We start from the raw sequence: 26,484 nt of genomic DNA, 5'->3' as shown, positions 1-26,484 counted from the left end.
CCCTGTGCTGTACAGTAGGTTCTCAGTTGTCTATTTTATGCATAGTAGTGTATATATGTCCATCCCAATCTCCCAATTCATCCCAGCCCCCGTTTGTGTCCATACATTTGTTCTCTATGTCTGTGTCTCTGTTTCTGCTTTGCAAATAGGTTCATCTGTACCATTTTTCTAGATTCCACATATATGTGTTAATATACGATTTTTGTTTTTCTCTTTCTGACTTACTTCACTCTGTATGACAGTCTCTAGGTCCATCCACATCTCTACAAATGACCCAGTTTCGTTCCTTTTTATGTCTGAGTAATATTCCACTGTGTATATGTACCACATCTTCTTTATCCAGTCCTCTGTCGATGGGCATTTAGGTTGCTTCCATGACCTGGCTATTGTAAATAGTGCTGCAGTGAACATTGGGGTGCATGTGTCTGTTTGAATTATGGTTTTCTCAGGGTATATGCCCAGTAGTGGGATGGCTGGGTCATATGGTAGTTCTATTTGTAGTTTTTTAAGGAACCTCCATACTGTTCTCCATAGTGGCTGTATCAATTTACATTCCCACTTAAATGATGTTTTTAAGTGTTATACCTAAACCTTGCACTGGGTCTTTTGTATGCAGAAAGGCAGCCTGGGGCGGGGTGGGGGGAGGGGGCTTGTGTTCCACGGCCTGAGTGTCCCGCACTGACACCTCCAAGCCTCATTTACGCACCTCCCTTAAATCCTGGTGTTCCCCAGGGCACTGTCCTCGGCCCTTTCCTCTTGCTGTCCCTGGGTGTTCACTTCTAGGGCTTCATCTGTTACCCATCTGTATTCTGGTGACATCCAGGTCTCTCTACCTAACCCTGATCTTCATCCAGCTGCCCCAGAGGAACTTCAGAGCTTGTCTAAAGTTGAATTTGTGATCTTTCCCCCAGAGTTACTCGTCCTGCCCCATCCTCTCTCCGAGTGAACGGCAGCACCATCCGCCCAGTTGCCAAACCCTGACCTCGGCCATTACCTTGAATCCTTCCCTTTGAATAGCCCATAGCCTAGGCGCTGGTCACTTCCTCCTGGAGAGTCTGCATCTTTAATCCCTTCCCCACCCCTTCCCATCCCCCTCTGTCCTATCGCTCTTGCATTTCTTGCCACCTACCTCCTACCTTGTTTCCCTCCATTTCCTCCAGGCTCCCCTTCCTCCATTTCATCAACCGACATTGCCGCCAGGGCCATCTTCCCGAGGAGCATCGCTGATCACGTTACTACTCCACTCAAAACTCTTCAATCGTCCCGCATTGCCTGTAGGGTAAAGTCTAGACTTTTTAGCTTTTTTAGGCCTCTTACAATCTGATTCCTTCTCAGCACAGCCCTCCTGTACAAACACACACATATGCACCAAAGGCAGGCGGTGGGGAACCGTTGTGCACAGCCCCCCTCCCAGCCTCCTCCTCCTGCCCCAGCTCAGGCCCTGCCCATGAGGCTTGGGCTCCTGCCTCAACCTTCCTTTCTGCCCACAGCTCTCTGGTACCCAGCCTTTATCATCGCACATGTAATACGTTATTACTTAAGTGGGACCTGCATCTGTTTGGAACAGAAGTGGGGTGGGAGGCAAACATCACAGACATACCAGGGCACTACTTTATTGCCAGTGCTTTAGGAGAGGCAAGAAGGTAGACAAAGGAGGAAGTACGAAGGAGAAGGGGGCCAGGACCCTAGTAGTGCCAGAGCTGAGGGCCCTGCGCCACTCGGGTCTAGACAAAGGTGGTGGCTCTGGGGGTGGGGGAATCCTAGGGCCTGTGGCCTCAGTGGGAAGCCTGCTAGGCCTGCCAAGGGTGGAGAAGCTGTCAGGACCATGGAGAAGGGGAGGCCATGGGAGGAGATGGGGCAGTTCCCCACTCATGTCCCTGGTGTTGCCTCCCAAAGGCACTCTCCCCATACTCCCCACGCCCTCAAAGGGGAAAGCTGGGCAGGAAGGGCGGCTGCAGGGTAGAAGAGAAAATCTTAAAGAAATCGGGCAGGGGAGAGGGCAGCCGAGTGTCTTCGTGGCCTTTTACCCCCTGTCCTCCAGCCTCCTCAGTTCCAGATTTTGAGGAAGCTGTCCCAGGAACCAGTGGCCACAGCCATCCCATCAGCTGTGACCCCCAGGCAGCTGACCCTGTTGTCGTGGCCAGAGAGGATGCCTGAAGAAAAGGGAGAGGAGTTAGCCTGGCAGGGAGTGTGTGCACACAGGGCCCCTAGGTTAGCCAGGCGACACAGCTGACTAGAAGAGGAAAGAGGATTAGCCCTAAGGGGCGGGCCTTCTATTGAGGCCAATCTCTCTGTGCAGAACCTGGGGTGGGGGAGGGGAGGGGAGGGACCTGGGAGGGCTGGACATGTCAACGTGCCGGGAGAAAAGCAAGGGCACTAGAAAATGGGGAGGGCTTCCAAATGGAGATTTAGGCCCCGAGAGAAGTGACTTGCCCAAGGCCACTCAGAAAGTAAGCAGTGGAATTAAGACTTGGATCCTGACTCTCTGGCCCAGTGTTATCTTCACTGGGCACCTGGCCTCTCCCAAGAGAAGAAGCCACACTATCTGATTCAGCTTCAGACCAGACCAGTCCTAGAGAAGCACCCAGGTTGGGGTCAGGGCCACCAGGTCACTCTCCATCCCCTGAATTCTGTCACTGCATAGTCCCTGAGATGGCCCTTCCCTTTGGTGGATGCCCCTGAAACCCAGCACTGACTGGACATTCAAGGCCCAAGATCTGGGGGTGGCCAGGAGGAGCTCTTCCGGTGGGAAGCAGCCATGGCAGGCGCAGTGGAGAAGAGCCCATTAGAGCAACTTCGCTTTGAGAGAAGGTGGTCCTAGATTGGGAAGCAAGGGGGGCTGGCTTCTAGGGGTAGAGCTCAGTTACCGAATAATTAGGGAGCAGTGGTAAGAGGGTCCCCACAAGGGGAGCGAGGTGGCTGTGGTGGGCAGGCTCTTACCCACTCGCTCGCACTTCATGGAGTCCCAGACATTGCAATTGAAGTCGTCGTAGCCCGCAAAGAGCAGGCGGCCGCTGAGGGAGAAGGCCACGGATGTGATGCCACAGACGATGCTCTCGTGGGAGTAGGTGGTCAGCTCCTGGTCCGCCCGCAGGTCAAACAGGCGGCAGGAGGCGTCGTCCGAGCCCGTGCAGATGGCCTCTCCATTGGGGAAGAACTGCGGGTACAGGTGGCCAGGGGTCAGGACTCAGACCTGGGTAGCCCGCTGCCTTTCCTGCCCTCTCCCTGCTCCTGCCCTGGTGACTCCAGGCCCAGCTGTTTCCCTCAGCCTCCCCGGCCCCCGCCCCCGTCCCTTCCACCGCCAGCACGGTCGCTCTTCACCGCTGACGTTTGTCACATGCCAGCTGCAGCCGGGCTCCCTACCCCCTTCCCTGCTCCACAGTATTTCCACGTTGCAGGGGAGAGCATGGAGCTGAGGGAGGGTGGGCAGCGTGCCCAGGGTCACATGGTCGGAAGGGCGGAGGCTGTCCCAGACGCCAGCGACCACAGTCGGCTGGATCAGTGTGTAAGCACAGGGCCAAGTACAAATGCATATCCTGAATCTCATCATGAGGAAACGTCACATAACCCGATGGAGGGAAAGTCTACAGAAAACTGGCTTGTACTCTTCAAAAACGTCAATGTCACGAAAGACAGAGAAAGGGCGCAAACGGTTCCAGTTTAAAAGAAACATATGTATATGTATAACTGATTCACTTTGTTATAAAGCAGAAACTAACACACCATTGTAAAGCAATTATACCCCAATAAAGATGTTAAAAAAAAAAAAAGAAACTGAAAATCCAAGGCAAGGGAATGCGATACCTGTTCCTGGACAGAAAAAAAACATGGCTATTTTTCAGACAATTGGTGAGATTTGAATATAGACTATAGTACTGCGTCAATGTAAATTTCCTGATTTTAAGAATTAGACTGTGACTACGAAAGAGAACGGCCTTGATTTTAGGAAGTACACACTGAAGTATTTAATGGGTAAAGAGGCATGAGGTCTGCAACTTACTTTCAAAGAACCCAGGGAAAAAGCTAATGACAAAGCGTGTCTATACCTACATCTAGGTGTGTGTGTGTCTGTGTCCGTCTGTCCATCTATCCCTCCCTCACTCTACAGAGAGGGAATGATGAAGCAAATGTGGCAGAAAGATAACAGTGAATATGGGTGAAGGGTAGATGGGAGCTCTTCTTGTTACTCTTGCAACTTTTCTGTGAGGGAAAATTATTTCAAAGTGGAAAGTTGAAATGGGCAGGGGCTTCCCTGGCGGCGCAGTAGATCAGAATCCGCCTGCCAATGCGGGGGACACGGGTTCGAGCCCTGGTCCGGGAGGATCCCACACGCCGCGGAGCAACTAAGCCCGTGCGCCACAGCTACTGCGCCTGCGCTCTACAGCCCGCGAGCCACAACTAGAGGAAAGCCTGCACGCAGCAATGAAGACCCAACGCAGCCAAAAATTAATAAATTAAAAAAAAAAGGAAAGGGTCGGGGGGCTGCAGGAGGGGATGAAGGCTGTGTGTGTTGGAAGTGGAGAGGTGTTCCCGGGAGTCAGAGAACAGAGGGGGCGGGGGTGAGGGGACTGCTCACGCAGATAGCATTGATGTCCGACTCGTGGCCCGTGAACGTCTGCCGGCAGGTCCCCTCCCGCACGTCCCAGAGCTTGGCGCTGGCATCACAGGCCCCCGAAATGAAGAGTTTGAAGTCAGGGGACACGGCCAGGCTCATGCAGTCCCCCGTGTGTCCCACAAACACAGTCTTCTGCTGCCCGGTCTCGATGTCCCACAGAGCACTGCGGGGTGGGGGGAGGGGAGGGGAGGGGGTCACAGAGAAAGGCCAGCACAGAGGTGCCTCCCAAGCCCCAGCACCCACAGCGCTCGGTCCTCACCACGTGGTGTCCCCGGAGCTGGTCACAATGTTGTTGTCGTCCAGGAAGCGGCAGCAGGAGAGATAACCTGGGGGTAGTTAGGACAGTGCCCTGGCTGCCGGCCGCCCCCCGCAGGGCCGGGGCTTCCTGGGACCCTCAGTCTCTCACTCACTCACCTGTGTGAGCAGAGAGCTCCCGGCTGACCTTGACATTGCCCTCCCGGGATTTGAGGCTGTAGATGGAGCACATGTTGTCCAGCCCCCCACATGCCACGAAGTTCCCCGACGGGGCGTAGGCACAGGTCATGACCCAGGAGGAGCGCAGCGGGATGGCGTGCACCTGCGGGGGGCGGGGCAGCGGGGGCCTGCGCTGAGCTCCCAGGTGGAGAGCAGAGAAGGGGAGCAGGAGGCCCCCAGGAAGGAGGGCGGCAGAGGGGCCGGGAGACAGGGCTGATACCTTGTTGGTGGTGTAGGTGTCCCACACAATCAGCTTCCCGTCTTGCGAGGCACTTACCAGCAGCCTGGGGAGAGAACGCTCGTGCCACCCAACTCTCCTTCCTGTGTCCCCCTAACACCCACCCCCGGCCGCCCACGCCTCTTAAGCCTCACTTGGAGTCAGTGGCCCAGTGCATGGCGTAGATCTTGGCCAGGTGTCCCCTTAGCGTCCGCCGCGTCCGCATCTGCACTCGTCCCACGACCTCTAGGCCAGACACCAGCTGCAGGAAAGGGAGCATTAAAAATCAGGGTGAGGACTTCCCTGGCAGTCCAGTGGTTAAGACTCCATTCTCCCAATACAGGGGGTACGAGTTCGATCCGTGGTGGTTGGGGAACTGAGATCCCGCAAAAAAAAAAAAAAAAAGAAATCAGGGGGTGAGCAGGGCGCATGCCCACGTGTCAGTGTCACAGCCACTGATCTGTACAAGTTTCTGTTACGTGCCAGGCTCAGGGTCAGGGCCCCAGTCTCAGAGTTATCAGGCCCTGCCCGGCAGCGGCTTAGACTGATGCGGGAGACAGACACAGGCATGTTGCTAAGGGTTTAACCACCACCTCTCCTGCGTGGGCTGGGGGAGGAGGGGGAGGGGGAGGGGGATTTCCATCGTACAAATAATACCACCTTGACCAGTCCAAGCTGCCGATGTGAGACCACCACACACAGACTTGGGAAGAGATGCACACATCTGGCTGAACCCAGCTGCTAGGAGCCTGCCCTCGCCCACCACTGCTGCACGGCCAGCTCTCACTGGGTACCCAGAGCAGCTGCACGGCCCTGAAACTCCTTTGACCTTCTAGACTTAGGCTGGGGCTCCAGGGTCAAAAGACTTGACTTGCCATTTACTTGCTTTGTTATCTCAGGCCAGTTACTTAACCTCTCTGAGCCTGTTTTCCTCTGAGCCTGTAGAATGAGGTTTATAGCACCTACCTTATGGGGTTGTCATGAAAATGAAATGAAATTATGTATTTAAGCAACTTAGCCCAGTGCCTGGCTCATGTTCAGTAAACGTTTACTCTTATTATTAACATTTAATCCAATCTAACATGCCACCAACTCTACAAAGGAAAAAATCTGCGAATTATAATTGTAAGGCATCGATTGTTGGATGCATCTCAATTTCCGAGACGTCAAAATGTGAAAAAATGCATCTTAGAACTGACGACTTCAGTATTAGACAGCTAGTACCTAGAGTCACGAAGGGCTTCTGATTGACGAAGCCCTACCCCTCTTCATCCTTGCCACCCCGCGAGGCGGGGTAATCACGTTTTATGGACGAGGACAGGACAGAGTCTGCCTCCTTAGTCTCCGTCTCGGTGCCTGGCCCAGAGCAGACCGACCTCGCAAAATGTTTGTTGAATGAATGAATTCATGTCATTCCTCACTCCAAGGACACGCTGTACTAGAGCTTGGGCACCAGGCTGTGGCTGGCCAGGGGCTCCCCTCCCCACTCCTCCCCTCCGGCCCTGTCAGGCGGACAGGAGCTCTCACCTCTGCCAGAGTAGTGTCAGCACAGGCCTTCCTGGCATCCTGGGGGGAAGCAGACATCAGGGGATGGTAAGGGCAGGGTGTCGGGGGGGGGGGTGCGTGGGCGTCTGATGCGGGTGGGTTTGGGGCTCTAGGGTTTGAGGGCGCCTCTCAAATATGAGATCCAAATTCAGGAGGTCTCTGGCGACTTCCAGGTCAGGGGTCTCTCGGGCGTCACTCAAGGGTGAATCCAGCCCTCTTCCCCCGCAGGCCCCACTCCCGCACGGCCCGGTTCCTTGTTTTCTGGGGTTCCCTGGTGGGAGGGTTCTGGGGTTACTGCAATCTGCTTCTTGAGCTGCTCTGCTTCCTGCCGCAGCTGCTCCATCTCCCCCATGGCGGGCAGCGGGAGGGGTGGCTCGGGCTCCTGCCAGGAACACAGGGTGGGTGTAGGTGGATCCCCATGTCTCTGTCCCTCACACCTCACACCGGACTCCTCACGAAGGCTGGAGCCCAGTCCCCAGACAGGGAACTGACTGGGTGGTCTGCACCACTTTCCCCGCCCGCCCCTCCCAGTGTGGAGTCCTGTGCAGCCAGCCCGGCGCTGGCCCAGCCCTGCCTGCAGCCCCCAGCCCCAGAGGGCACAGCCAGCCCAGCTCCCTCTTACTTGGGCTCTGACTGGACCTCTTTAGGCTTCCAGCTCCGGTTCCCAGGCGTCTCCTCGCTCCCTCAGCTGCGACGCCCGCCCGTCACCTGCCCCGGCTCTGCTGCCAGGGGAGCTGGCCTGGCCTGGCCCCGACTGGGGGCGGGGGGCGGGGGGGCACTGACAGGGAAGGGTAGGGCCAACGACGTCAGGCAAATGAAGTCAGCTGGCCGGGGTGGGGGGAGAGGACAGGGCGGGAGGCGTGTGGCTTCCGAGAGGCTTGGGCCCAGCCCAGGTTGGGGGGTGGGTGGGTGGCAGCAGGAGCGCGGGACTCCACGGAGAAGCAGCCCCCGTGACGAGCCCCGGAGGGAGGACGGGGTGCGGGTGCTTCCCCGGCCAGTCTCCAGGCAGAGAGCAGAGCATCAGGCCCCATGGGATTAGAGCAAAGCTGTGAGGATTAAGGGCTGGGTTTGGGAGGGGTGCAAAGGAGCAGCACGACCACAGCTCCGGGGGGCCCCCAGGCCCTGGCCCCCACCAGTGGCGATGATCTTGGCAGTCAGGGCCTGGCTAGGAACCAGTCCAGGAGCCAGAGAATGAGGGTGAGAGACGGCCCACTGTCAATACCCAAAACTGTGCGCCTTAGCTCCGGTGGGGCGCGGAGAGGGCTCCGGCGAGCACGGGGAGGGTGCGGGCCGGGGCTGAGATTACAAGGGACTGATCTGGATAATCCTTCTTCTGGACAAGCCCCAGCCAGCTGCCCCCAGGGTCTGATCCTGGGGTAGAGGGGGAAGGTCCGGGGGCTCCAGAGAGGAGGATGGACAGGCCTGGCCCAGCTCTGGGTGGAGAAAAGAATGGCAAGTGGAGGGCAGCCCCGTCCCCTGCTCCCATCCGGGGCTGGGCCCACTGCTGGCCTCCAGGACTCACAGGGTCCTGCTGGGGCTGAGAAGGCAAGAACCAGAGGGATGAGGCTGCCCGGAGTCCCAGGCAAAATGCTCAGAGAGGGAAGACAGGGCTTAGAGTAGGAGGCCCAAGGAGCAGCTGTCAGGGTTAGGGTTCATCTGCACGAGGGGAGCAGGTGGCCGAGATTTCCCTGACAAATCACAGGCTGGAGAGGCCCTGCCTCTGGGAGGCCCACGATACCTGGCCTCCCTGGCTGGTCACAGCCTCTCCACCCTCCAGCGCCAGGGAAGCTGCCGCGACACACTTGACTGGGCCCCGGCTCAGGGATCCTCAGGCTCTTTATTGACGGGCGGGGAGCGGGCAGTGGGGTGACCCTCCCTCTCGTTCTCCTCATTTAAAGCAGTCGGGCCCTACCCCCTGCCGTTTCTCTCCACGGCGGCAGCATCGCGTCTTCTGTCTGTCCTAGGGCTGCAGGTCCGTCAGCTGGGCCCAGGCTAGTCTGTGCAGTGTCCTCTGAGTCCAGGGCTGCATGGCCCTTGTGATCCCCAGGCTGGCGGGCGCGCAGGGATGGAGAGCTCGCTGTTCTGCTCCTGTCACATGGGGACTTCTCGGGGGTCTTGGCATCAAGGCAGACCCCCCACAAGTCAAGAGGCCACATCCCCAAGGAGCTGGCTCAGCCCCTCACAGCTCCTCTCGGACGCGAGGCGGCTTCCCAGCCTTGTCCTGGACCCGCTGAAGCCTGTGGCTGGGGGGTTCTGGGGCGGGGTCTCTGCTGGGCATTCCTTCTCCCTCCTCCTTCTCTGGCTCCTGCAGTAGCTCTTTGGCTTCTGTCCACTCCTGGGAGGCGTGGAGAGGAGGGTCTGGCCTGATCTCCTGCATCCACCCTGCCCCAAGGCCCCTCCCTGGCTCAGCTCAGCCCCTGCGCCTTACCCGTCAGCCTGCCCGCCCCTCACACGGCTACTCCCGCTCGCTCCTCACCTGCTCCCCGTGCTCAGGGGCCCACGTGTGCCACAGCGCCAGGCTGCAGCGCCGCCCTCGCGTCACGGCCCACACGCCGTGGGGATTCTCCACGCCGGAGCTGAAGGCCACGAGGCGTCCGCAGCGAGGACGGACCTGCGCCTGGCGGGCCATGGCGGATGCAGCTCCAGGGAGGGGCCCTCGGAAAACCTGGCCCTGAGTCCCTGGAGTAGGACGGGGGTAGGGGGCCCAGAGAAGGCAGCTCTCTTGCCCACCACTTCCCCTCCATAATTCAGGGGCTGTCTGGGGGCAAGTGGGAAATGAGCCTCCACTTGGGGAGCCCAAGTGCCAGATTGAGGCTAGAGGAGTTGGAGCCAAAGGGAGAAGGGACCTCCATCCGCCCCAGTGCCCTCACTTTTCCTGGCCAACTCTTTGTACCAGGTGCGAAGCCACCTGAAGGCACGAGCGCAGCACCAGACTCCGGGTTCTGGGCATAAGGATCTTGAGGACACTTTTCCACCCCAAAGAGAGCTTGGGTTACCGGTGGTGAGCAGAGAAGGAAGTAATTGGACAAGGCAGAGCAATACACAATGAAGAAGCACTGCTCCGCTCTTCCACCGATCCTAGCCCCCAACTTGTACCTGGAATAGGGGCTTGGGGTCCTGTGCTTCACCCGCCCTCCTTTAGGAGGGCCTGGAGGGGCCCCTTGGAGGTCTCCTGGGAGGGGCTCGGAGAGCCCCTGAACACACAAGTGGTGGGAGGCGCTGGGGAGGCCAGGGAAGGAGAGGGCTAAGGCGGCCCCAGCCACTTCCCTGCATTTGCCTCTGGGAACCTTCTGTTTTGAGTCCTGAGCCCACAGCTGGGCTCCCTGTCCCCCGCCCCAGCCCCCATTTACCGTGACGGTGAGGGCGTTGGGCTCTGTGAAGAACAGGTGCCCACCCTGGAAGTCATCATTGAGGTAGAGGAGTCCGCTGGGGAGGGAGGAAGACAGGAGGTGGTGAGACCCCCGCCCAGGCCCCCCTGCCTGACCCCTGGAGGGCCGCCCACCTGTAGTCTCGGTAGGTGTAGGCTGGGGGCTCCCGCCAGCACTCCCCGGTGTCAGGGTCCAGGACGCAGTTGTCTGCATGCACCGGGTGGCTCAGATCCATGCGCTGTGCCTGCTCTCCTGGGAAGCGAAGGGGCCTGGTGGGCGCCCCGCTGCCCGGTGCCCGCCCACCGACACCCACCCTGCAGCTCCAGGGTCACAGCCGGGCCCGGCCTGGGCAGGGGAGTCAGTCCTCGTGCAGTGAAGACTGGGACGCACGTGGCTGGGCTGCGGAAGGTGTGCGGTGCACCGGCCCCGAGGGGCCCCGAGGCTGGGGCGGAGCGGCAGGGTCCCTGGCGGTTACCTTCTATGGCACTACGGCACACCAGGTGGGTGAAGGAGAGGTGCAGGGGCCGGTCCGGGGAGAAGTAGGCCTGCGTCAGGCTCCGCACGCGCTCGCTCACCTCCAGAAGCAGCTGGGCGCCCTGACTGCCCACAACCCCAGCCCGGGCCAGCTGCCAGCAGAGAAGGAAGGGCCAGGAAGGGGGAGGCACTGGAAGGGTGGCCCCTGCCCCCGCCCCACTTCCACTGCCCTCCACCCACGGTTTGGGGGCGCCCATCCGCCCAACTGCTCCATGACGGCAACCCGGGCCCCTCGGTCTGGAAGTCCCTCCTCAACCCGGGGCCGAGGACTCGGCTACTCTCGGTCCCGGAAGAACCCTCCACAGGAGATGCCCGGCCCTCTTCTCCAGTTCTGGCATCAGGCCAGGGCCTGGGGGCCTCCTCTCACCTGGGCGGCCTTGAGCACCGTGAGCCCCTCGAAGCGTTCGTGGGGAGTGTGTGGGGAGCGGCGGCCCTGATAGCCAGACCTGGCTCCAGACTCAGCCGCGTCCTAAGCAGGGAGGGGGTTGGCTGGGGGAGTCACCCTCCCCGGCCCCGGGCTATCGCCCACCTCACTGCCCACAGGGCCACATGGCCTTCCCTCCAACCCTCCCAACTCCCTGGAAGAGGCTAGAAGCTCCCGGAGTTCTCTGAGCTGCTGCCCTTTCCCAGAGAACGACTATCTCCGCGTCTGTGTTGTCACTCCTGGTAAAGATCTGGAACCCCACTCACGGAAGGGACTGTGCACAGAACTCTGGAGAGCTTCCTACAGTGGGGAAGGGGCCCTGCGAGGTAAGGACACCTGGGGAAGGGGGCAGAAGGGGCTTGATCACTCATCCCGATGAGCCGAGAATAGGGGAGTTGCTCTGGAAAAGGACGCTGGCAGGAGGTTCGACAGTCGGGACAGGTCCTGGCTGACTCGAGGTAGGGACGTGGCAACAGCAAAGGTGTCTCTCTTCCATCCCTTCTCACCTTACATGCTCTTGGAGAACTTGAGTACCCTTGATGCTAAGTCCCAGTTACCCAACTGCCTACATGACTCTTATCAACTGGGGGTCTCCTAGTATCTGAGTGTCCCTTTCCTGATACCTACTGTCTGCTTTTTCTTTCTTTTTTCTATTCTGTCTGCTTTTTGAAACTCAAGGTACCACTATCTAATTACCCCGTATTTAAGCCTCATCTCTGAGAGGTTTATATAGAGGCTACCTGGCCACTCAAGCCATCTAACACTCTATTCTTTTATTCATTCATTCATTCAGTAGGCACTGAGCACCTACTACGTGCCAGGCACTGTTCTAGGCACTGCGGACTCAGCTGTGAACATGAAAAGCTCCAGCAGGGTTTATATTTTGAGATAATAAACAAACAAACCAGATCAATTCAGGTGGTGTTAAGTGTTACATGGAAAATTAAAGCAGGGTTACAACCCCGAGAGTGCCCCGGCAGGGATCAGGGGACAGCTAGGTGATGAGGTGACACCTACATTGAAACCAAATGATATGAAGGAATAGCTGAGAGAAAAAATGTTCCAGGCAGCAGAAATAGCAAATGCAAAGGTCCTGGGGCCAGAATGAGTTTCGTGTAATCAAGGAACAGAAAGGTCTGATACTTGGGAGTTATCCTTGACTCCATTCTTTCTTCATCTTCCACATAGAATTAGTCCTCAAATTCTTTCTCTTTGATTTTCTAAATATTTCTCATCTGTCCCCATCTTCATTCCCTTGAAATGAGAACCTAACCTAGGGCGGCGGCCCTCTTGCAATCATCCCAGAGGCTCCCGCTCACTTCCCTCTCCCGCTGCATTCTCCACACTGCCACTAGAGGGAGCTCCCAGTCCTACAGGATGACGGCTCCAGACCCTGCCCTTGGCGGTTCTGCAGGAAGACAAAAGTCCACCCCTCCTTAAATCCTTCAGTAAGCCGTCCACAAATAAAGTCCAAACTCCTTGGTAGGGTACACAGGCCCTTCCCCATCTCTCCTGGGCCTCCACCCCTACACCGCCTCTGGATAACATACGGCCTGATGTTAATAGCGATAGATCATGCTATTTCCACATTCTTCCAAGAGCTTCACCATGTACTAACTCATTGAATCCTCAGCCACCACAGCAACCCTACAACATAACCGCTGCATTTAGCCCCGTTTCATAGAGAGGAAACTAGGCTCACAGGTGTTAAAATACATTGCCCAAGGTCACACAGGTAATCCCTGCTGGGACTGGCCCATGTTCTTAACTCCTGTGCTCCACTGCAGTTCCCAGAACCCCCTTGTTCTTCTCCCTTGCAGCCTGACTTCCCTTCCCTCTCTGTTTGGTTAACTCATCCTTAAGACTGAGCTCAAATGCCAGCCCCTCCGGCAAGCCTTCCGTGACTTTGCATCTCGGCACGGGATCCTAGCTCCCTGACCAGGGATCGAACCCATGCCCCCTGCAGTGGAAGTTTGGAGTCTTAACCACTGGACGGCCAGGGAAGTCCGTGGAGGAGTACCCTGTACAGACTTCTTTCATCAAAGTCACCACGCACTCTGATTATGGCTCCATGCCTGATTCCTTCTCTATACACTGAGCTCCCAAACGCACGGCCTGTGTTCATGTACCTCTCCCTGGAACCTAGGCATTTCCAGGATACAGCGGGTCTCAAAGAGCGTGTGTCGAAGAAACGCTGGCCCAGAGTGAGACTGAAGCTTCATAAAACGGCAGACTCGACCTGGTGAATACAGACCATCTCACCCAATCCAGGAGGGGATGCGATGATGGAGAAACAGCCTGCATGTCTGCCGAGCCAGTAACTGAGCTCTCGGCCAACCAAGGAACCTTCACCTGCGCACTCACCCTTTCTGATGCATTTATGCTTTGTATTTTGTTCTTCCTATCAGTTTCTCACAAAATCCTTCTGTAAAATGACCAGCCCATGTCAGCTAAGTTAAGAGGAAAAGCAACTTGTCCCCAGCGGGGAGGCAGTGGCAAGCACAGTCCCCGCTGGAGAGTCAGGGAGGGCAGGACAGGGGGCAGGCCAAGAGCAAGCGGGCAGACAGCTGTGCCAGAGGGTCCCCAAGTAGCGGCAGTGCCCCCCCCACAGGTCTTCTCACCTTGGCCAGCTGCAGGAGCACCCCGCACTCGGCTGGGGTGAGCAGCCCGTCTAGCACCGCTCGCTCCGACCCATTCAGCTGCCTTGCGTCCTGGGTCAGGGTTACCCCCTCCAGGAGGAGGACATCTGCCGGGGAGGGACAGGAACGGGGCTGAGGGTCCCCTGAGAGCAGGCCCAGCGGTAGCTGGCAGCCCCCAGCCCCTCCAGGCTCCTGTCTCCTGCTGTCCCAGGAACTCACCCTTCCAGTGAGTCAAGGGCTTCGGCTGTGGAGGCTCACGGTCCCACGGCGTCTTCTCCCGATCCTCTCTCAGGGGTGAGAGACACGCTCAGCGGACGCACAGGCCAGCCCAGACCCATCTTCCCCAGGACCCATCCCCCCACTTCCAGCTCAGGCCACGCCCCTCCCACCACAAGGCACCTCCTACCTGAGTTTTTCTCTAAGGGCCTCAGGGATGAAAGCTGCTGGGGTCCAGGGATCCTGGGACAGTCAGGAAAAGCGCCATCACCCATCCAGTCCACCCCTGAATCCCTGACGGTAGACCCTGAGCTACCACATTAAGGTCCTCCTGCTTCCAGAGGGGAAGGTGGAGGTGGAGAAAGCCCTGGACTCACTGTCGGGAGCCCCGGGCACTGGGCCAAACTCTGCAATAAGGATGATAATAACAACAACAACAACTTACGTAGCACCATTTGCCAGGCGCTATTCTAAGAGCTTTATACGTGGATGTGGAATTTATCATTTAAAGTTCACAACAGTCTGATCAAACAGGTGGCAGTAATGTGCCCATTTTGCAGTTGAGAGGACTCTGAGACACAGAGACATAAAGCAACATGCCCAAGACCACACAGCTGACAAGGGACAGCGTTGGGATTTCACCAACGGTTTCCAAACAGGGAGGTTTGCCCGTTAGAGGACGTTGCAATGTCTGCAAACAGTTTTGATGGTCATGACTCAGGGAGTGCTAGCGACACCTACTGGGCAGAGGCCGGCCTACAGGGAAGGTGGCCTATACGGTCCTACGTTGCCTGGACAGCCCCCTTCTCCCAGTTAGGAAGTATCTGGTCCAAAATGGCAATAGTGGCAAAAAGGTTGAGGAAGCCTGCCTTATGCTGTAGCACTAGCGAGAATAACCTCTGCCCTTTAGTCCCCTCCACAACTACAACAAAGAGTAAGGAAAGCAGCCGCAACAGAGCTTTCGGCACTTCGGAGCAAGCGACGTGCCTTCAACAGGGCTACGAGATAAGTGGGATGTTCCCATTTTACAGGTAAGGAAATCGAGGCCGAGGCAAGTGAAGGTCCAGAGCTTGCTCGTGGCAGAGAGACCAACATTTAGGCCTGCATGACCCCAAAGCCGCCCGCCTCTGTCCCTGCGACGCTGGGACACAGAGTCCTCTCCAACCCTCGAAGGGTTATGGAGAAATGGGGAACGCTGTTGGGAACGGATGTGGCACACCCACATAGGGCATTACTGCTGTCCCCCTCCTGGGGGCGGGTGGGGAGCAGTGGGGTCACTCACGGGATCCTTGAAGCTGGCCCCCAGGTGCTCCATGGCATAGTAGAGCTGTCTCTTCTCCCCCAGGGATCGAAGGACGAAGCGCTGGATGTCCTGGAGAAGGGGGACGGCAGGGGGCAGGGAAGTAAGGCTGGAGGAGAGCAGGGGAGCCCGCAGGCTCCCTAACCTTGGCTGTGCCCCTCCTTCAGCAGCTTCAGGGTGTCGGGGCTCAGACTGGGGGTAGTGTGTGTGTGTGTGTGTGTGTGTGTTGTGCACAGGTGGGGGCAGGCAGGGGCGAGGTTAATGGAAGAGGGCTGGGCTGGTGCTTGGACTCAGAGGTAGAGCCTGCAGTGGGGGGCAGGGAGTGGAGACCGAGCAGATGCTGGACTTGGGGTCGCCTTTGGCCAGAATGGGGGGTGGGATCCAGGTGACTTCTCCAGTATATCTGTTTGATTTCGGGCTACCTCTCTTGGCCCGAGGCCAGGTCTCGGCTCTCCTAGCTGGGCCTGGTACTGGTCCAGAGCCTTCCTGGCAGCCTCATCCTCCGGGTAGAAGAGGAGAACGCTCAGCACATTTTCCACAGCCTGGGACAGATTCCCTACTGGAGACAGAGAACAGCGTGGGGCGGGACCCAGAGACCGGGCACCGCTGTGACCCCTGGGCAGAGGCAAGAAGCCAGGGGGACAGAGGCAGAGCCGGAGAAGGTGGCCTCCCAGGGCCCCATCCCACCCAGCAGACAGGCTCCTCCACTGCTTCTTTCCAAAGCTTACTGGAACATACCTGAGCTGTGTGGGCAGAGTTCAGAGGGGAGGAAGAGAGGAGAGAATAAAGGAAGGTGAGAAACAGCAAGGACAGAAGGAGCCCTGTGACCCCTCCGAGCTTTCCACCATGGCACCAAAGGAGAGCAAGCGTCCTCCTGAGGTGGTGGTCCCCATGGAGCCCTGACCAACTACAGATGCAGAGACAGACGGAGGGAGGGAGGGACGGGGCTCAGGATACCATCAGAGACAAACCTTCACTCTCCCCGTTTCCAACCTCAGCCACCCCCAGGGCTCACCCTTGCCCCACTGACCCTGAGCATGGGCCTCGTGCAGCCGCCTCAGCTGGCTGGGAAGGAAGTCTGGGACAGGGAAGCTGCGACCAGGACGTGTGGCCGTGTCCCCCACACAGCGCTGCCGGCACCGCAGGACCCCTATCCAGTGCCCTGCGGGGGACACACGTGCGCCGCTCAGCTTGCGTCGCACCTCCCTGGGCACCGTGAGGCCCCGCGCAGTGCGTCAGCTCCTCACCTGCAATGGCCTCGTACAGGCCTCCAGGGCTCCCGGTCCCCTCTGCCCAGCTCCTCACCTGCGATGGCCTCGTACAGGCCTCCTGAGCTCCCGGTCCCCTCCGCCTCCTCTTCCGCCTTCTGCTGCTCCTCAGGCCCCTCGCAGCCGGCCCGGCAGCTCTCCACCTGGGCCAGGCTCTCCTGCAGGGCCTCCTCCAGCCAGGGCAGTGCCAATGCTGCTTCCTGGTGCCCCAGCAGCTCCAGGCCGGTGTCATAGGCTGCCTGCAGGGGAGGGGAGTGTTCAGTCACCTGAAATCCTGGGGTTAAGGGTTGCCAGACTAGATCGGGAGGGGGAAAGAAGGGGAGGGGTGTGGGTCTCATTTGGGGCCTGGACTCCAGGTCCCAGTTCACCTTGGGGAATACAGGGTGGACCTCGGAATCCAAATGTTAGAACGTGGGACTTTGTGAATCTCGGGAAGAAAACTAAGTCCCAGAGAGGGACTTCCCATCAGGGTCACAGAGGACGGTACCCAGACTTCCTGATGCCCAGCGGACAATGCACAGTCCGACGAGGCCTGTGTATCCAGCCAGTCAAAGACTGGGGGCGGGATAGGGGTCGTGCTGAGGGTCTCACCCAGTATGGGGGCGTCTCCAGGTCCCGGAAGCTCTGGGGCCGAACCCCGGACATCCGTCTGTACTTAGCCATGTCCTCTCGCATCTGAAGGTGCGTCGGGTTGGCCACAAAGAAGGTGTGCGCTGCGGCTGCTGCCAGGTCCAACTTCTTCAGCTGAGAAGCGGGGAAGATGAGGGAGTCAGCCCTGGGGTAGGGGTGTCAGACTCTGCCTCCTCCCCAGCCTCCGCACCCCAGACACACCTGACACTGCCCCAGAGCCTTCTGGAAGACCGGTAGGTGAGAACTGCCCACCACCCAACCTCCAGACCCCCAGTATGTTGGGGCTCTCAGGAGTCTGGTAGCTACGGAAGCGGAAGCGGGGTCTGAAGACTGGAGTGGGTGGGGTATGGGCAGAGGGACCTCGCTGGAGAGACGAAGTGGAAGTGATGGGAGTGGGTGGGGTATGGGCACAGGGACCTCGCTGGAGAGACGAAGTGGAAGTGATGGCTAAGTGCGGTGCGGAAGTAGAGGTGACCCGAGCGACCAGCAAAAGCCGCTGGGCTCTAGGACCCTGAGCTGAGGTGTGTGTGACCAGCGCCCCCCTTCCCCGGCCACGTAGGCATTATTAGGCAACAAGGACCGCACCAGTATCGCGCAGCGTCCATTGCCCCTGCCCCGGGACACCGGGCCCCTCAGCCCTGGCCCGCTCCTCCTCTTTCTTTCCCCAAGCTCCCTCCTGCCCCAAGCGAAGGCTCACACTCACCCCCTTTCCCGCCCCCATGCTCTCTCTCCAGCGGCGGATCTCAACCCTAATCCTCCCCCTTCATTCCTGGGAAGAGGCGGCTGTCACTCCACGTAGGTCTCAGTAAGACTTTCTAAAACTCCAGGCCCCTGCCCTCCATCTCCGACCTACTTCCACCCCGCCGCATGACACCCATTCCAACTTCGCTCCCACTCTCCCAAGGCTGTCCCTCGGCGGCCTCGATGGGTGTTTGTCGCGGTTTGATAGGACGGACTCCAAAGACGAGGTCCTATCCACACAGCCCCACCCGGGTCCGGGCGCTGGCCCGCCGCCCCTCCCGGGAGCTGGAGGAGGACAGCGGCGGGGCCGGGGAGGACCCCCGGGGCCCGGGCCACCGCGCACCTGGTAGTAGGCCCTCTGCAGGTAGTTGTAGGGCTCCCGGCGGCGGAAGGCGTCCTGGAGCGCGCTCCCCACTCGGAGCCGCGCCGCGCCCCCCGGACCCAGCCTCCGCGCCCCGCACTGGGTCAGGCACTCGGCGCGCCGGAGCGCGGCGCGGAGGAGCAGCGGCTCCCAGGCACCCCGCGCCGCTCCCGGCCCGGAGTCGGGCCCCGGGGAGGCGGGGAGCGCGGCCCCTGGCTCGGCCGCACAGCGCGCCCCGCAGTCCAGCCGCGCGCGGCCCAGCGCCGCCCGGCTCCGCAGCGCTTCCCGCAGCAGAGCCACCGCCGGCGCCCAGGCCCCCGCCGCGTAGGCGCGCAGCCCGTCGGCGTAGAGCAAGTCGGGGGCCTGGGGGGGCGCCCCCGCGGACAGCGGGGCCAGGCCGGGGGGCTCGGGGGACCCCGGGGGAGGCAGCAGCAGCAAGAGCGGCAGCCACTGGAGGAGCCGGAACATCGTGCGAGAGCCGCCGGCCGGCTGCAGGAGGGAACTGCGGGAGCCGCGAGGAAGAGGGAGGAAACGGGGAAGGAAGAGGGAGGGGAAAGGAAGGCGAGATAGAGAGGAGGGAGGAGAGGAAGAGAGGAGGAATGAGCGGTGCCGACGGGAGCTGATGGGGCCGAGCCCCAGCCCTGGGAGAGGCCGGGGTGAGAGCCAGCCGGGAGTCAGAGGACGCCTGGCAGAAGGTGGAGAACGCGGGCTTTAGTACCAGCGGGGTGGTGTGGACCAAGAAACAGACCGCGGGGAGAGCAGGGCAGACGGCCGGCAGTGGAGCAGGCCTGGTGCTCTGAAGACAGCCTGAGGAGCCTCGTAGGACCCCGGACTCCAGACGCCGAGGCCCAGCGGGTGGGAAGAGCTACTGCGGCTGCGTTCTCCTCCACTCTTGGGGTCCAGGAAAAGGAGCGTGGATGCCTCCCACAAACCCGCACACACGCGCTTTTGGACAAAGAACTTTCAAATGCAGCAGGGAGGGGGGTAAACCCCAGGTCTGTGACACCAGGTCTGCTCAAATCCTTTCCTGCCCAGAAAGTCCGCACATACAGATTTGGGAAAAGGAGGAGCGCTGAGGCATGGGAGATAGAGACATCCTCTAAAACCACCTCCACAGATCTCAACGAAGATCCTTCAGACCCCAAACCAGCTAACTCAAGTGTCTCCCTATGTCCTCCCCCCTCCACACCGCCCTCCCGCCCAGCCCAGCCCAGCCCAGCCCGAGATGCTCTCAGAAGGCCGTCTCTGTGAATGTCTGCATGTTTGTCTTTCTCCGTGTATATTTCTGTGCCTCTGTCCAGTGTGCCTGCTTCAGTTTGTCTTCTATGAGCCATTCCAGCCCCCGAGCCTCTGACCATCCCCTTTGCCACCACAGCACATTGGACACACAGGTTTCCATGGTGACACTTCAGACTTTAATACATTTTGCTAGGGATGATGGAAGGTGAGTCAGGCATCTGGTCACTTGGATGGGAGACAGCAGGGGTTCCATCTCCCCAGAGTCTGGAGGCAGCTGCCTCAGGGTCAGGGACAGAACGAGGCATTACGCACCCAGGCCCCCCCACCCCCGAGTCCAGCAGGCCCACCTGGGCTCACAGGGTCAGCTGGGAGAAGATGGGGTTACCTGGGTCCCAAGATCCTCCCCAAGCTCTTGCAGTCCCCTCACCTCCTGTCAGGGAGCAGCGTCGCCCTGCACTTAGCCCCAAAGGAAGTCCAACGACTCTGCTATCAGGGGACCCAAGGGAGAGTCGGCGGGGCGAGACTCCCAGCGGCCTGGGCCGGCGAGGAGAGGGCCCCGGCGAGGCCGTCGGAGAAGGCAGAGGTGTCTCGTCAATGAAGGTGGTGATCTCCTCTCGGAAGAAGCCTGGACCCCGTGGGGGTCCCCCACCTGACCCCAGAACCCCGCCCTCCAGGAATTGGCGAAGGCTGGCCAGCCCCCCGCCTTCAGCCTCCTCCTCCTCCTCCTCCAGCCTTTGTCTCGGTCCCAGGTACTCAGGAGGGCCCCCTAGGGCCCGGCTCTGGGCTGGGAGGACCCGGATGTCATCAGAGGATGACCACTTGTGCAGGAAAGAGCCAGGTGCCCGAGGAGTAGAGAAGATGTTGATCTCATCGTGGGACAGACGGCGGGACAGAGGGACCTGGGGAGAGGAGCAAGTAGACCCAGGGGTGCTGCCGGGACAAAGGGGGTAGAGGCAGGAACCAAAGTGGGGACTCTGCAAGATGGTTCCACCCCTTACACTTCTGCAAAACATCCTCTGATGGGCAAACCTGGTTCTGAGCGGTCTGAAGGGGAGCCTCCCTTGCCATGCCTTCCTTTCACCTACTCCTCATGTGCCCTGCAGGCTGGGGCTAGGGAATCGGGGGTCGGGCGGATAACAGAGACTGGAGAAAAGTAGTGAGGGGATACCCAGAATAGGAGGTGTACTGCCTAGTCCCATACCTGTAAGTAGTGGACCCTCTCAAGAGGGGGAAAGAGCGTGTGCCTTCCAGGCAGCAGCTTCACTTGGGTAGGGTCCCTACCCCCTGGTCCTGTGGCCCCATTGGCATCAAAGCGAACTTTGCACACTCGGCCATCTGCATAATCATCGCAGCCCCCATCTAGGAGAAAAAAGGGGCAGAGTGGTTACAGGCAGGGAACACCCACTTCCCCACCCCCTTTAAAAGCTCCCACCCCCTTATAAGCTCCCCAGAGAATCCTGTTTCCATTAGTCTGTAAGCTCCAAGAGGAAAACAAGAGCGGCCAACGTCTGTTCCATTCGGTGCGGAATCCCTAGTGATTCATACATATAGACACACTTATCTGAAACAGTTACCCCTGGCCCCCCAATCCCACGCCAGGAGCTGTCCCTGTAGCTGGGGAGTCTCTCTCAGGAAGCTTAGCTTTCCCTTGGTTCCACAGCCTTCCTTTATGGTTGTGTTAGTTCTCTGGACTGTTTCTTAGGCTCGGCGGAGGCAGAGCTGGCTAGTGTGGCCTTCGAGGGGGAACAGACACCGAGAGGAGGAAGCAGTGGGTGTGCATCGGGGTGATGATTGGGGAGAGGGGAGCCACGAGTCAACCCAGGGGCGCTGCAGGTTCTGTCCAGCAGGGGGCACTCCAGGGCAGCCCGTCCCCACAAGAAAAAGGGCTGGTAGAAAAGGGCAGGAAAGGGAGCCGACGCCTAGGAAAGCGAAAGCCCAGCCCCTCCTCTGACCGTCGTCGCCATCCTCCTCGGACATGATAGCCACGCACTGCTCCCACACCGTGCGCACGTCGGCGCGGTAGCGCTCGCAGGACCAGATGAAGGAAGGCAGCAGCAGCGTCTGTGCCATGGAGCACCACAGCACGGCCAGCACCATCCAGGGGGGAGCCGAGTCCGACTTCAGGGAGAAGAAGCTCACCACCTGGCAGGAGGATGGAGAGTGGCCCCGGGTCAGGGCCCAGAGCCGAGGGAGCCCACTCGACCCCAGATCCGACATCCTAGTGCAGCCGAGGGCGGGGCAAGAAGTCAGGAGCGGATGGTCCGGATCACGTAGGATCGGGACAGAGGCAAAGCTGGCGGTGAAGAAGGCTGAACAGAGGGGAAGGGATTGCCTCAGAGGAAGATCAGGACAGAGTACTGGAGAGAAAGCCCAGGGGTGCAGAGGGAGAGGAGCAGACGCCGTACAGTAAACTTGAAGACAGACTGAAATTCAGAAAGAGGGACTAGATGGGGATGCAGAAAGCTGGGGGCGGGGGGGGGGGTTGGTGAGCTCTCTGGGGTTGCCACCCAGGGGTGCTCAAGACCCTGTTGTATCCAGAGGGAGCTCGGGAGTGGAGTGTGGAGCTTAGCAGCTGGGTGATGGGTCTTGGGGGCTGAATAGTGGAGCTGCAGGATAGATGATGGAGCCAGAGGACAGGGAGTGGGACGGAAGGATGGATGGAGTTGAGTACTGGTCACTGGCGAACAGGCTACGGAGCTGGGCTAGTGGGAACTAGGAGATGGATGATAGAGATGGGGGTTCACAAGTGGGGCTGGGTAGAGGACAGGAAGAAGGATGATGGAGTTAGAGGTCAGGTGATCATGCTGGGGTCTGGGCATTGGAGAGAGCAGGTGGAGGGGAGTCCCAATCTCACCAAGATGGGCACCCCTGTGAGTGAGTCATAGAGAAAGACGATGGCGCTGACCAAGTTGGTGACCTGCAGGGATGTCTTGGCCGACTCGGACCCATCCAGCGAGGACCTCCGCTTCCCTCGGGCATCCTCCACCACAATGGCCGGCACCTCAAAGGCTGGCCGGGTGCCCAACCCCCCTGGCCCACCCCCCTTGGCCCCGCCCCCAGCCCCCGCTCTCCGGGCCTGTTGAGCCCTCCGGGGCCGGGCCCACAGCGTCTGGTAGAAGGTGATGGCCACACAGACCAGCCCCATGACGATGCCCCCAAGTAGCAAGAGGCTGAAGCAGACGCCAAAGCCGAGGCCAATCTTGGAGACGATGAACTGGCAGCCGCGGGCGTAGTAGCGCTCGCCGTTGTTGTGCCAGCCGATGGAGGGCAGCGTGGAGAGGATGAAGCTGACCATCCAGATGCCCACGACGGCGTGCAGCGCCTGCTTCTTGGCGTTGCTGAGGCGGTAGTTGACGGGCCAGCGCACCATCCACATGCGGTGGTAGGAGAGCGAGGCGACGGTGAAGCAGGTGGCCAGGGCCAGCGTGTAGTAGGTGGACACAAAGACCTTGCAGATGCTTTCGTTCCAGTCATAGTCGGAGGAGGCCTGGCGCCGGAGCTGCACCACAGCGAAGGTGGTGAGGGGCACGGCCGCCATGAGGATGTGCGTGCCTGCCAGGAAGCAGAGCAGCAGCTCCAGCGGCTTGTGCTTCTGCTGCTTGGCCGAGATGCTGAGGATGATCCAGGCGTTGGCCAGCAGTGCCAGGAGCCCGCAGGCCAGCCAGGACAACGCGTTTGAGCGGAGGGAGGCCTCCTCTGCCCCCGCCCCACCCCGAGCCATCCTTCGTCGGTCCCCCCACCCCCCTTGAGCTCTTGGGGGTGGGGGCTAGGTCTCACCCAGGAGCCCCGCTCACACGCACCCCCATGATGCCCACAGTCCTTGCCCTGGAGTGAGGCAGGCCGCCCCTAGGCCTACCCTAGTGCTCAGCATTGCACGGCTGACCCAGCTAAGGTCAGGTGTGGAGGGCAGGGGAGGAGACGGAGGGTCAGCAGAGGTGGTCCTCCGCCTCCATGCTGGGTGGGACCCTTCCAGAAGTATCCCTGTAGTTGCTGGGGGAGGCAAGCTGACCGCTTTCCCAACTAGGAGGCTGGCTGGGAAGCCCTGGTCCCCATGTCAGGACTTCCAGCTGTCTTCTGCCTCTGGTGCTAGGCCAGTCAGGGGTCCTCCGGATGCCTCAAGGGGCATGGGGGCGGGGCTCAGCCGCCTGGACACCCTGCAAGGGAGAGATGAGGTGTGGAAGGGGCGGAGCAAAGGTGGGGTCTAGGCTGGTCTCCAGCTGGTACCCAAGGCTCCCTTCTCTTGAAATGATAGAAATGACTGGTTACTAGGGGTCATGGGGTCACCCAGAACATTCTCTTGCCTTAAAGCAGACGGTCACTCTAACACCCCACACGGATGAGAGCCCTGCTTTCCAGACCTCCAGGAGAGAAGGTATTCTGACCTCCTGTCTCCCATCCTTCGTCAGCCATTTTTCCTGCTTCTGGCCCTCCCGGGTCCCTCTTTCTGTCCCCTGCTCAGCACTCCTCAACCGCTGTCTTCACATCCCTGAATCTCTCCTCAGAGCTACCATGGCAGAGGTAAGACTCACTGGAAACTGGGATATGGTATTACAGTCATTCCCCAACCTTCCAGGCTCCTGGGTCCAGGGGTCCAGGTGCTCAGTTCCATCTCCCCAAGCCTGCATCACCCGCCCACTCACCGGGTATCTGGGAAGATGGGAGAAAGGAGGCTGGGACCGAGGCGGGGGTGGGGTGGGGTGGGGTGGGGGGTGGCAGGGAACCCGAAGACAGGGGAACCACTGACATCAGAAGCATCCAGAAAAGGAAAGAGGGGGAAACTAGGGGGAAGGAGGAGAGTTTGAACAGAAGAGAAGGAGAGAGGGGGCAAAGTGATAGTATTTGAAAATAGAAGGAAAAGCCAAGAGACCCCTGGAGAGGAGGCTTTGGGGGGAGGTGAGGGGGGGATGGAGGGAGGGAGCAGGGAATAGGGAGGCTGAGAAGAAAAGCCCAGTGTTCAATAAGGTTCAGACTCCCTCCACCTCATAGACCCCCACTCTTTCCTCCCCTGTCCTGAGCCTCAGTTTCCCTCTGATGGGAAGGAGGATGTTCTGAATTTGGTGACTCTGAGCTTCATCGAGCCCTGGGGAGGGGGTTCAGAGGAACTCGGGTGAAAGCCTGAAGAGAGTGGAGGCAGGAAGGATGGGCATAATGGCTTTGGGGTAAGCGAGGTAAAAATGGGGCACATCAGTGGTAGGGTCTGTTTCCTGTAGCAGACCCTTAGACCCTTGCCCTCCCCAAGAGGTTCTAGTCCATCCCCCACCTTTGTCTTCCCTCGGAGCCCAGTACACCCTAGTTGCCATGGCAATGGCCAGCTAGAGGGAGATGGAGGGAATCGGTCAGGAGCGCCCCCCATCTCCCCTCCAGCCTTGGACCCCTTCCCATCCACACCCACCCAGGCCCAGAGGGTGGGCTCGGGAAGAAAGAGCTGGGGACTCGGAGAGGGAGGGAGGCAGGAAGGATGTGAAGGGCAGAGAGAGGAGGTGAAGGACGGAGAGACATCAGAGGAAGGTGGGAGGGGGTCCGGGGGACTCCAGGGCGGAAAGGGGTCCCTCGCCCTTCGAGGTAAACGGGTAAAAGGTCAGGCGGCTCCTCCCTCCTGCGGGCCACCCACCGCGGTCTCCAGGGCAGAAACAGCAGGTGGCTGGGGAGGAGGGGCCGGCCCGAGGGGGAGAGGAGGCGGCAGGGGGAGAGGGGAGGGGACCACGGGGGACAGGGCCGGGGTCGCCTTACCTCGGGCTGCGCCCAGCACTGCCATGGAGACAGCACTCCCGACGCGGCTCTCCCCGGCTCCCGCCGCCTGCCGGCTCCAGCTCGCCGCCCTCCTCCCTCCTCCCTCCTCCCTCCGGGCCTCCCTCCTCCCGCCCGTCCCAGCCTCTCCGTTCGGCCCCCTACGTCCCCCCGAGCCCCTCTCTCCCGGGGTCCTGCCGCCGCAGCCCCGGGTCGGGACGGAGGCGAGCCTTGAGGGGCGGGGGCGAGCGCGGGGCGGGGGACCGGACGGTGGGGACTTGGAGGGGGAGGGGCGAAGAAGGCGCCAGGAGGGAGGGAGCGAGGAGGACGGCGGGGAACCGGCTTCATTGGAGAACTGGATCGTGTCCTGCCCCCACCCCACCCGGTTTTCAACACGAACTCAAGCTCGATGAGGCAGCTGGTGTTGCTCGGGGAGTTGGACACGTGTGTCACTGTGTGTATCTGTAAGGGCTGTGCCCGGGCGTAGCTCACGCGGGCATGTGCTGGAGGCTGCCGAGTGAGGGGCGCTGGTGAGGACGCTGGGGCTGCTTGCGGGATGCGGGGTACACAGGCTGAAAGAAAGCACCCCACCAATACACACCGCTTCCCCCTCCTGGAGCACAAATTCACACTTGTGTGGGCGACACACACAATTCTCCCGCACACATCACAGTTTTTCACGTGCAGGGCACACACAGCCCCTGCAGTTTCTCCCCTTCAGTGTATCACACACCCGCACACTCAGGGCCCTCTGGGGTGGGGAGGTGGGTAATCGGCCTCCAGAGGATTTTTCCCTCCCCAGGGAACCTTCGTCTCCTTCCTGGGGCAAGCCTGGCAACCTCTCCTCTGGGTCTGACCCCACAGATCAGAAGATTCCAGGTCCCCAGAAAAGAGCCATCTCTCTCTCTCTCTCTCTCTCTCTCTCTCTCTCACACACACACACACACACACACACACACACACAAATGAAGAAGAGCATCTTCCTTAAAGCCAGTCTCTTGGATTTTTCTGTCAGCTCAGGGAGGCAGGGGTGGGGAGTGGGCAGGAATACAAAGCAAGCCATGGGGAGCCCTGGAGACAACCGGGTGTTCTTCCTGGAAGAGGCGGCAAGCTGAAGGGAAAGGAAAAGGGGGAAAGGGTAGGGACTGCGGGACATGGTGAGAAAGGGAAGGGAGGAGAGGCAGAG

The 26,484-nt window shown here is 59.8% G+C and overlaps 3 protein-coding genes across 5 annotated transcripts; all 3 read right to left on the bottom strand.

Annotated features, from left to right (window-relative positions):
• Positions 1–1,605: 1,605 nt before the first annotated feature.
• Positions 1,606–7,616, bottom strand: GNB3 (G protein subunit beta 3). Its single transcript, XM_082665411.1, has 10 exons — positions 7,474–7,616; positions 7,147–7,233; positions 6,834–6,872; positions 5,462–5,568; positions 5,310–5,373; positions 5,030–5,192; positions 4,875–4,941; positions 4,577–4,778; positions 2,941–3,157; positions 1,606–2,153 (listed from the first exon to the last, which is right to left on the bottom strand). Exons 2-10 carry the CDS (start codon positions 7,201–7,203, stop codon positions 2,047–2,049), a joined length of 1,023 nt encoding a protein of 340 aa, XP_082521537.1. The 5' UTR covers positions 7,204–7,233; positions 7,474–7,616; the 3' UTR covers positions 1,606–2,046.
• A 1,391-nt stretch (positions 7,617–9,007) lies between these two features.
• P3H3 (prolyl 3-hydroxylase 3) lies at positions 9,008–18,819 on the bottom strand. Of its 3 annotated transcripts, none has more exons than XM_082665388.1 (15): positions 18,315–18,819; positions 17,192–17,344; positions 16,638–16,839; positions 16,363–16,494; positions 15,755–15,891; positions 15,315–15,404; positions 14,223–14,275; positions 14,036–14,103; positions 13,799–13,923; positions 11,121–11,222; positions 10,695–10,845; positions 10,354–10,471; positions 10,202–10,277; positions 9,328–9,468; positions 9,008–9,186 (listed from the first exon to the last, which is right to left on the bottom strand). In XM_082665388.1, exons 1-15 carry the CDS (start codon positions 18,798–18,800, stop codon positions 9,031–9,033), a joined length of 2,190 nt encoding a protein of 729 aa, XP_082521514.1. In that variant the 5' UTR covers positions 18,801–18,819; the 3' UTR covers positions 9,008–9,030. The 3 variants fall into 3 exon arrangements, 1 of the variants encoding a protein (XP_082521514.1); XR_014297408.1 differs by having other exon boundaries at positions 9,051–9,186; positions 9,328–9,530; XR_014297409.1 differs by having other exon boundaries at positions 9,051–9,186; positions 9,328–9,506.
• Positions 18,820–19,924: 1,105 nt separating this feature from the next.
• GPR162 (G protein-coupled receptor 162) lies at positions 19,925–23,292 on the bottom strand (the record flags this gene model as incomplete). Its single annotated transcript, XM_082665397.1, has 4 exons — positions 19,925–20,470; positions 20,773–20,930; positions 21,524–21,713; positions 22,426–23,292. 4 exons carry the CDS (start codon positions 23,290–23,292, stop codon positions 19,925–19,927), a joined length of 1,761 nt encoding a protein of 586 aa, XP_082521523.1.
• Positions 23,293–26,484: the final 3,192 nt, after the last annotated feature.

This window comes from Grampus griseus, assembly GCF_964374135.1.
Source record: "Grampus griseus genome assembly, chromosome: 11".
NCBI lineage: Eukaryota > Metazoa > Chordata > Mammalia > Artiodactyla > Delphinidae > Grampus > Grampus griseus.
The sequence above is the reverse complement of the archived record's forward strand: the minus strand, read 5'-3'. Positions and strand labels throughout refer to the sequence as shown.